This window comes from Stylophora pistillata, chromosome 3 (assembly GCF_964205215.1).
Source record: "Stylophora pistillata chromosome 3, jaStyPist1.2, whole genome shotgun sequence".
Taxonomy (NCBI): Eukaryota; Metazoa; Cnidaria; class Anthozoa; order Scleractinia; family Pocilloporidae; genus Stylophora; species Stylophora pistillata.
The window spans coordinates 22,302,970-22,313,613 of record NC_142521.1 but is presented as its reverse complement, the minus strand read 5'-3'; the positions used below and the strand labels follow the sequence as shown (position 1 = coordinate 22,313,613).

The window sequence follows — 10,644 nt, the reverse complement described above, 5'->3', positions numbered from 1 at the left end:
GTTTTTAACGTGGAGAAACACTCAGCTAGAAGCTAGTTTACAGATTTTCCACCAAACAACTGAAACAAATAATTCAAATTGAAAATAACATTATTAGGAATCCCAACTGGCCGAAGGCAAACCAGTTGGCTATATTACAAGCATGGCCAAGGATTTGAAACTCGGGGCTACCGTGAAACAAATCCAGGTGGTGGCCAGGGCGGGACTTGAACCCGGGAGCGGCGGATCGCAAGTCCGACACGCTAACCCCTCGACCACGCTGCCTTCGCCCCTTCCCCATTGAGGAATAGCCACAAAAGGAATGAGGAATGCTGTCTGATAATCTTGCACTAAAAATGGTTTAAAATAGAAGCGAGATGCCCGACTTTAAAAAGTGGCGATGAGATTGTAAGTGTATTTTGCGCTCTGGTACTGCCACGCCCCTTCCTCTTTTGAGATCAAATCCAAGGCCTGCCGGAATGCAATACGTTTATTGTAATATAAAATGGGATTGACAGTTTTCACTTTGGTTCGTGTGTTGGGAACCATTACCTGGCTGTGCACAGAGAAGCAACTGCAACATACTGTTATCAACAAGTGTACATTTAAAAATAAACCTAAAAAAGTTAAAACCGTGATTCATTACTGTCAGGAAACATTATCAAATGACAGAAAACAAGTCATGGAGGGCAAATTGAACACTCTTCCCGCGTTGTCTCTCGGATTAAGCAAGCGAATCCAAACGGGAACATTCCTTCCATTCGCTTTGTTTTATTTCTCGCTTCAGTCAGTCATTCGTTCAATGTCAATGTAGTTCAGTGCCAACAATCGGACATTATCGGCTAACGCTCCAGTAATGTTTACCAAGTATGCGGCACTCAGGTCTGTCACCCTTGGAACGACATTATGCTTGGGAGAGACGAAAACAAAGAAACATCATAATGGGAAGTAATTAAAGTAATCAGCTAAATTTAAAACTAATCATGCAGTACAATTTTCTGAGATTGTAAGGTTTGGAATGTATATCCGCAAACATCCTCTGAGCAAATCCAACATATTAGCACTCCAGCACGAGCGTATCTTCGCTCGCCGGAAAGTATGAGGCCTTGAGCAACTCGAGCCGGCGACAGGGGTTTGCAAGGGGCCAACCTGTCCCTGACTAGTCTCCAATCTGCCCGCGGGTGGAAATACGCGTCCTGCAGCGCTTTTTATGAGGGCCTGGTCACAGGCTAACCAACCAACCGACCAATACTCCGCAACGTGAACAAGTGGACTGATCGATGTAAAGACTTCAATCATTACATTAGGTGGAACGGTGATACTAAGTGCAGAGAAATGTTTCTGGTTCGGAATAGAAGAGCTCTGTAAATCTTATAAAAACTTGTTGCAGCAAAAAGCGCGTTAACTCAACTCTAGAGGTAAACATTTCTGCTTACTTTGTTATGGCCTTCTGATCTGTATCCCCACACTTAAGGAGTTCTTCTCGAAATACAGAATAGCCTAAAAAGAAATAACTAAAAGGCGTTACATAACACCCTCTTTCCCTTTGTTTTTTTTTTTTAAAGAAATGAAAATGAATGGTTTTCAGTGGAAAAGAGAAATTCAAAGAAAGATCATAGTCATTTATCCCGAGTAAGGGACCAAGAAAATCTATGGGAGATGAATCCATCTCCATCATCGCTAAGAACTGCTCTAAAAGAAAGAATAACAAACCTTCTGCGCTTCTTGATTGAAAGACTTGACTTATTTGACGCAGAAATTCCGAAAACAACTTCATAAGAACAGTTTCATTCTATAATAAAAAAAAAACAAAAACAAAAAAACGACAAACAGAATATGAAACTCGAGACCTAACAATAAATGATAAATAGCCATGAAAGCTTTTCTTCTTTTTTTTTTTAAATGTGTTTTTCCCTTTACCAGAAGAGGAAAGGAATGTTACTGAATGAAAAACGATTCTCGATATTCATGCTCTCCATAAAAAAACTAAAGAAGCCTGCGAAAACATATTCTTTACCATGGCGGGATTCTATTGTGTTCCTGCCAAAAGCACTTAAGCCCTTTCTAACTGAGAATCCTCGGCGAGGAAACACCAGGAACGGAGAAGATAAAGCCTTCAATAGGACTGATGGGACCCTATGCCAAGCCCCCGCCCCCTAAAGCCTTCCAAGTGGAAAAACGTCCTTACGCTACACCTGTACCTCGTTCTCATCTTCCCAGCTGTCCCAATCAGAGAATTCTTCATTGTCCAAGCTTATTTCTGGGCTGGGCAATCGTGTTGTACCTCGACTACTCTCATGTGACGTGTCCAGAGCTACTGACTCTTGCATTACACGACCAGCGTCTAAACAATCGATCAAAAGAAGACGTGAAAGGCACCAAACTCGATAAACCTTAAACCTGTAAACTTGCATCTGAGTACAGCATTTACCAGGAACCTTAGCAGTAAAATGCGAATACAAATACCACGTAGACTTTTTGAACCCAAGCAAATGCGCACATGCACAGGATGCTCTTGTATCGTTCCCTAATTAAGAGTTTGCCTCTCCTCATTGGTCATTTACAAATTAGACAGAGGGGTCTAAGAACTTGCTGTGTCTTGTATTGTACCGTATTGATATAGTGACAATATTGAACCAAAATATATTAGACTCAAGTCAATTTATTGATTGGCTGGCTCGGAATTGGTTAGAAAATTACGAAATGGTTGCCAAGACTGTTTGATCCGCTAGTCATTCAGCTTGTGTGGTACACACTGTACACACTGTACACGCCCAAAAAAATTATTCACTTCAGCATCGGCGAGGGAGGTTGCTACTCACCTCACCGCGTTACGGCTCGGTGAATATTATCGGTTGGCTAGATTATGAGTATATTCTTCACTGAAAACTCTGCAAGAATTTGGACTGCCGATTTTGTGTCAGGAGTCAAACAACTCTCTTTTCAGGTAAGTTACAAGTAAGTTCCATGAGGTACTAACCAGGATCCTCCTCGTCTTCGCCTGTTATGATGAGTTCCTCTGCAGGACTGGTCGGTATATCGTTAGACAGGATCAGTAAATCAGGTGTCTCGTTCAATCTGTTGCTGCCTTCGTCCTCACTCATAAGACGCACCAGGTCGGGTTCCTGAATACGAGACAAGAAACGGAGACTTGAAATCGGGTAGTTTTACCATGTTACGTCCTGAAGTTCAATCCATCTGCTATCTACTGCTTTCAAAGAAGTAACGAGAAATCTGCTCTAATCAAAATATTAATTTTCTTTCTCTGACTGATTTGTTTCTTCTCTGTATTAATATTTGTAACAAGTTACGAGTAAATCAACTGAGTCGCAATGTTAACATGAAAAGAGAACAAACAATAATTGGCCTACGACACAAAGAAATCAGATGGAAAGAAATAAACATGTGATATAGATAAAGAGAATTATCAAACGAGGCAAAAAATTTACCAACGGAGTCGGGAGAAATCCACCATTATATGGGTTATTATAGATTTATTTCCTTTTGGTTCTTACTGGCTCTTTGCATATGGAATACTTACATAGTCCAGCCTGTTACTGATGGCTTTGAACACAAAGCTGAGAAATGTAGGTTGATCAAGAAAAATGCAAACTCGAATGAACACTTCAAGGACCTCCCGCACCACCTGTAACTCCAACTCCTGGTGACGAAGAGGTAAGATAGGCAAACATTAATTTCACTATCTATGGATGCTTTTTAAGAAATGAATTGTCAGCCTGGTATTAAAAGGTCATTCCAGAGAATTTCCATTATTTTTAACTCGCTGATTACAAGAACTACCATTTATCTCGTGGTTCAATCACTTTCGATGTGGATTGCAACATTTTAACTGCAGACTGCTTCAAGAATAGCAGAATGCAGTCGAAATTTCATGATCCACATCAGAAGTGACAACATTGTGAGACAAACGACAATACTTAAATTTCTAATGAAGCGTAAGAATACTAGTCGGTAGAAGTTACCTTCGTATTAATTACGTCTCTGAGGCCAAGAAGGGAGAAATCCAGATAGGTCTGCACCAGCGAGTGTACATCGTCTCTGCAAATCACACAAAAGATAGGAGAATCATAACAAAAGACCATACTTTCGGCCATTACACCCGCGAGCGCACTTGCGCTGAAGCTATGACCGATCAGTTAAAAAATTCAACATCCCAGCGGGCAACCAACAGGCGTTTGATCATCGTTCGTACCCGCGGGGTGGGGAATCTGAACCTAGCCTCGGTGGGGTGGGGAATCTGAACCTAGCCTCGGTGGGGTGGGGTTGCCCGGGTTGGAGGGGGGGGGGGGTGTTGAAGCTTCGAATTGATCAACTCATCAACTGTAAAGATATTAATGAAGTATTCTCACCCTGTATCTCCCTGCATATGCATTTCCTCCACCCGGTATAGTATGATGTACAAGCTGAAAAGGCAATCAAATTAAAATGATAAATGAAACATAAATCGGTCGACCCAACATATAGATAGAGTCTCCATCAATTTCACCTGCGACATCTACTGCATTTCAACTAGGCTTCAAAAGTCGAATATCTGTGGTAGAGGTGTCGAAACGACGCGATCTACAATTAATCAAGTGCATATTGTGAAACGAACGAATACACGTTCTTATCTAATTATATCACAGGAGCCCACACAGGCGGCGTGTCTGGTCGTTTGTTCGAAATATAAAGTTTACGTTGTAAGAAGGAGACAATTGAAACAGAGCATTGTTTACAATCATCCAATCAGCGTGGAGCATACAGCGTGACGGTTGCTCCCTGGCATACGAAATCTGTGCCGCGGATGCCGATCGCTTGGAAAGCTGCACCTCTCGATAATTGTTTTGGCGGTTAGCGCTTGGATTTTGAATGGATCTTGGATTGAATGACACGAGAAGAAGCGTCAACCTTTTAGTTTATCTGGTGCTCGATATGGCAGCCGGGCGATTCTAATTTCTGGGTGAAAATCGGCTTCGCGCAGGGGCGGTCAAAAATGAGCTTTCCACCCTTGTCTCCTTCTTATACGTAAAGTAACAGTCAACGCAAAACCCACCAAATCGCTCAAATTCGCCATTTAGAACCACAGAAATGACAGTACACAGCAAGTGAGGTAGGTCTATATTTATTTTGAGCCTTAACATAGACATCCCTTGATACAAGTTTACGATATTACGACTCTTCAATATTCTCCCATACATTTCTTTATATTTCGAACAAACGACCAGACACGCCGCTTGTGTGGGTTCCCTGTGATTATATCCACAATCGACAAACATGCTAAGTTACCGTTATCGTGAAACTAATGCATATCCAGTTGATAAGTAGCATCTACTTTCAGTTCAGACTGGAAACACTCATCATTAATTGTTTGTAATTTTGTTTGGTGGCTTAAAAAAACTTATTAAGAAAAAAAATAAGATACAGAAGAAGAAAGATTTAAATCTAAGTAGTGTATATTGATTAAGACTGCGCAGAAAAAGTTTTAAAAAACGCAATTTTTTTTAATTAGTATAAAAACTGGCAGCTCACCCATCCAGCAGCGCTCTGCACACGGCAGAATCCTCAAAGAATTGTGCAATATAATGTACTAGCACCGGGAAGATCATGATCTGTTTGATAATAAAAACACATAGTTTCAAGTTGAAGATTGGACACATTGTTTTTCTCTAGGGAGCGTGACCTTTCACCAAGACCTTTTCAAAACGGGGTTCAAGCAGTGTGGATATTAACCTTCGCCATTCTAAAAAGAGGATACTAACAAAGGCTCTTCTGGTGTAAAGATTTGCCTGAACACACGAAAACGCCACATCAAAAACAACAACAGTAACAACAACAACAACAACAACAATATAATAGCCCAAAGTTGTGGAAGAGAAAAGAACAGTTTTCTCACCAACTGATCGGCATCGCAATCTTTCAGGAACCTTGGGAGGACTGAATGTACTTCAGCGATCAGGAACTTGCTGGCCTACACAAAGGCAGTTTTGATGAAACCTTCTGTCTCTCTTATTGATCGACATTCAGCACTACAAACGTCACAAAAGGCAGATTCCGACCGCATTCCATTCACCCTCACAACCACTCACTTAAATCTATCATTTTTAAAAACTTTAAATTACTTCAAAACGATCCAGAGACAAGCACTACCTTTTCGCAGCCTCCGCTCATTTCATTCAAACGCGACAAAAACATAGGTAATTTTTTGGTCAGAAGTTCTTTAAGACTGATGACCAACCAGGCACTTTTAAATGCACTCGTGCACGATGCAAAACGTATCCTTTCATTCACAACACTGATAAAATATCGGGACCCAAACGATCCATTAAGATCACCGATCACTTCACGTGCACCTCCGCCAATGTAATCTGTTGCATAACTTGTACTTATTGCAAAAAGATATACATCGGCGAAACAGGCAGAAGACTAGGTGACCGATTCCGAGAACACCTTCGCGACGTGGAAAAGAATGACAAGGACACATCGAAACCAGTCGCTAGACACTTTAATTTACCTAATCATTCTTAGTAACATATGGCAATCTGCGGTCTTTCCTTACACTTAGGTAGCACGGAAAGCCGTAAAACTCTTGAACAAAAGCTCATCTTTCAAACCGGCAGTCTAAATCCCACAGGGATCAACGAACGCTTTTCCTTCCACTCATTTCTCGTTGCCATGTTCCCACCAATAACGTAGCTCCATTTTCTGCCTTTAAAAGCACACAACCCACAATTCCTCAATTCGCTCCGACGAAGGGCTAACGCTCGAAACGTCAGCTTTTGTAATCGTTACGGTGGCCAATTTACTTCTTTAACTTTGTTGATACATCCAAATTACTTCTCTCTCTCTAATTTACAAGTCAACATCATTAATTTAATGTGAGGAACACGACTACGAGAGTCTGGAAGAAATCATTTAGAAACCTTCAGACCAACACTCGAGAGATTCGACACACAACAATATAACATTACAGCACAATCAATTTAATGAAAAGATGATGATATTCAGTGAATGACGCAGGCGTACCAGGAGAAAAAATTCCGAGTGCTCTCAATAGAAGTCGAGCCGACGACCTTCCGATTTGTTCTTCGGACACTCCAGTCTCCCCCTTATCGGAAAGTCGTAGGCTCGACTCTTCTTAAGAGCACTCATTGAATAACATCATCCTATACTTAGTTTCAGGACGCAATAGTGTACAGAAACGAAAACTGACGCTAAGCTCTAACCTGCAGTGCATGCTGCTGTACGGTGGCCGCCCTCGTTGAAAAACTGAAAGGAAGTAGAGTATAAATAAATACGTTAAAGGTCAGCAAAACAGTCAATTCCCAGAGAGCCTCTCTTCTCAAAGTAATAACAGTACATTAACTTCGAGCGGTGAGGTACACCAACCAAATGCCTAGGTGGGTTAGGTGGGGAGGAGCATGCTAACCTGTCCTGTTGTATCATCGCGTGGAAAGATCTGGTTCTATTGGCCACTTCGTGGCTCGGCAACAGGATGCGACTCAGTTGTGTTACTATCATGCGTCATTGAAAAATCGATGATATATTCGGCAGTGAAATAAAATGGCAAAATTAGGGACAGCACAAACAACTTAGACTCATCAAAGTGCAGTAGAAAATCAAGCTACCAATCTTTACTGAAGTACAAAAAAAGGGAACTTTTTTCCTTTTCTACAAAGTTAAAGACATGCAAAGCATCAATACACAGAATACGTACCTGAGAAAACCGTCAGACGGTGGAATATATGAAGAATGAGCATCCAAACGAGAAATCTTTGCCAGCACAACCCCTGTTAGATGATTAAGATTAAACATTCAGGCGCAACACTACAGTTGACCACCGAAGGTGTCTATTTCAAGACCCCCAAAAAATCCACAAACGCAAAGGGTCGGTTATTTACACGAAGTCTAATCAAACCGCGGTTTTACGAAAGCAGTGTGGCTCAGAGATTTTCTATGAGTAGTTTGATTTCATCTAATATATGTTCTTCCACTGCTTGCTGTCGGCCCCAATATTCAGATGAAAGGTTCGGCTAAATTGAAGATGGCTTAGAGCGCGGTTCTGCTAACAAAAGATTTCAAAACCGTTTAACCTCCATATCTAACATCAAACTTCAGCTACGTGTATTACTATTGAATAAAACATGAAAGTCAAGAGAATATAGGAAATCATCACCAACTAAAAAAATTTTTGATTGATAGAAAAATTCTCCCGTCAGTTCCATGCTAAATGTACCGAGAAGAGTGGGGAGAATATGAAGGCAGGTTTTGGTAGAAAGGAAAGATAAGCTTTCGAGACAGCAGCGGTGCAGGTGACACTTGATGGTGACATCCCTGGCTTAAACTTTTTTGAATTTTGCGACTTAAAAGAGGAGAATCAAGTAGATAAATATTATTACATCTCTGTAAGGAAATGGGGTGAACTTAAGAATGATCACCATTCAGCCTCATCCAAACCCCTGTCATAATTGCAATGATTGCAAGCTTTGTTATCCATGCCAAACCTAACCATCGGTTGGTTTCGGTTCATTTAGCGCTAAATTGAACATAGTTGATTCTGGCACTAGACAGTAACCCTAAGCAAACTTTGAATCTCGCACTGTCTGCCTAACATTGCTCAAAAAATTAGCCCTGACGACTTGGTGTTTTGCATACAGGGCAAAGTTATTCAATGCTGATTAGCTGAGACAGAGGGCATTTTTCATTCATTTTAGTGATTGCCCTGGGCAAAATTAAAAATTGAAAACATTGAAAGAAGGCGTAACTTTGCCTGGCAAGAATGATTATATTTTCATTGATGGTTAATGGTTTTTTAATTTCTCCTGGAATAACACGTGATATTAATCCTTACTTATTTCCTTTATATTTCATTTCCATTTACTCGTACTCCGGCAGAAACACCTGCAGTTTTGTGACAAAAAGTTGCCATTGTTGTATATTTTCTTTCACTTGTCGAAAAAAATCTTTGATATGGGATACGTGCAATTGTTTAAATAATAAATAAATAATAATTTAGCAATGGACATCCACTGGGTGGCTCTTCTTGTCCACTGTTTCCAGATCGAATTGGAATTTAGAATGTTGTTTAATCCGCTTTGTCCTTAATCACAGGATTAGAATAGGTTGGGAGATAATAACATAGCTGTGAAATGCAAATTTGAACGGCGTGTTAATAGACCGGTTCACGCTCTTGAGTGCATGCTGGGTAATTAGGGCAAGCAAATCCAAAATGGCGGATACGAACAACACTCTTTTGCTCGATCTGAATACTTATAGTTCAATATAGAAGTCACAGCTACATTTTGAGCTCTTTATGTTATTGCCATCTCGTTCAAAAGTCGTTGACAGTTCAATATCCCAACAACACGATCATGGCCACGCACCTCGAAGATTTTTTGGAACTTTCATGTGGGGAATTGCAGTTTTATCTTAAACAGCGAGGTTTGCCCTCTGGAGGGACACACTCGGATCTTGCTGCTCGTGCTTTGGTAGCTTTTGAACATAAAACGCCTATTCGAGATTCGGCCGAAAGCCAAGCCAAGTCACTACAAAATGAACATGTAGAACTACTACGCACATGCGGTATAAAGGATCCGTTATCCATGGTCGATTGGGAGGACTGTGTAACAAAGTGGCCGCATACAAACATTGGTCAAATATTCTCGTTTATACTTGGAAAAAAAGCTTTCGACACTGACTATATTGGTCAATATAAAATCAGAAAAGCGTATTCATACTTTAAAAGTGGTTTTGTGCACACTGTATACTCAAAAACAATTCATGGACAAGACAAAGTTCTGTTGTTTGCATCTGTCACTCCATCTCAAAGAATTCGCGAAGAACCTCATAAAGTGTGGATAATTTGTAAATCTCCCGGTGAAATTCTTGGGGCATATTGTAGCTGTACAGCTGGATACAGTCAGTGCTGTAATCATGTCATAGCCCTTTTATATAAAGTTGAGTTTGCCAACCAGAAAGGTTTCACAGATCCTTCCTGCACAGATAAGGCATGTGTGTGGAATAATACTAGCAAGAAAGACATCCAACCCATGAAATTAAAGGACATGGTGTTCCAAAGCCACAAGGTAGTCAAAGAAAACCCAAGTTATGCTATTAATAGCAAGGAAAAACAGAACTTTGATCCTCGGCCAGAATCCTTGAGGGTTGTTACCGAAGAAAGCAAGCAAAAGTTTCTAGCTTCTCTTCGAAACATAAATCCTGATGCTGTCATCCATATTTCATATGCACCACCAACTTCTGATGATGTTCCCCCATCACTACAAATTATAGCTGATGATATATCCTCTAAAAACAATGGTGTAGATGCTGATGAATTAGTGAGACAATTTCTGGAACAATTATCTTTCAATGACAGTAGCATTAAAGAATTAGAAAAGGCCACAAGGGATCAGGCTAACTCCAGTATATGGAAAGAGCAAAGAAAAGGTAGAATAACTGCATCTCATTTTCATGAAGTATACACAAAGACAAAAACAATTCTTAGAAAAAGAAAGCCAAATTGCAAAGTAACACCTCTTCTTGAGCGAATTTTAGATTGTACCGATCTGTCAATGATACCTGCCATTAAATGGGGAAGAGAACATGAGAGAGATGCTGCTGCATCATTCTTTGCACAAGAATCCAAAAAACACAAAAATGCAAAGCTTC

General features: G+C 40.5%; 1 protein-coding gene across 4 annotated transcripts in view; it reads right to left on the bottom strand.

Annotated features, from left to right (window-relative positions):
• Positions 1 to 451: 451 nt before the first annotated feature.
• The window catches only part of LOC111341234 (uncharacterized), a 35,840-nt gene continuing 25,647 nt past the window's right edge, over positions 452 to 10,644 (bottom strand). For all 4 annotated transcript variants that reach the window (XM_022948187.2, XM_088754387.1, XM_088754388.1 and 1 more), the window contains 12 exons: positions 7,694 to 7,766; positions 7,203 to 7,245; positions 5,873 to 5,947; positions 5,509 to 5,588; positions 4,350 to 4,403; positions 3,963 to 4,038; positions 3,521 to 3,640; positions 2,960 to 3,104; positions 2,181 to 2,323; positions 1,693 to 1,771; positions 1,416 to 1,479; positions 452 to 888 (listed from right to left, as the gene is read on the bottom strand). In XM_022948187.2, coding sequence (XP_022803922.2) covers positions 867 to 888; positions 1,416 to 1,479; positions 1,693 to 1,771; positions 2,181 to 2,323; positions 2,960 to 3,104; positions 3,521 to 3,640; positions 3,963 to 4,038; positions 4,350 to 4,403; positions 5,509 to 5,588; positions 5,873 to 5,947; positions 7,203 to 7,245; positions 7,694 to 7,766 — 974 coding nt within the window. In that variant the 3' untranslated portion in view covers positions 452 to 866. The remainder of the gene's footprint in view (positions 889 to 1,415; positions 1,480 to 1,692; positions 1,772 to 2,180; positions 2,324 to 2,959; positions 3,105 to 3,520; positions 3,641 to 3,962; positions 4,039 to 4,349; positions 4,404 to 5,508; positions 5,589 to 5,872; positions 5,948 to 7,202; positions 7,246 to 7,693; positions 7,767 to 10,644) is intronic.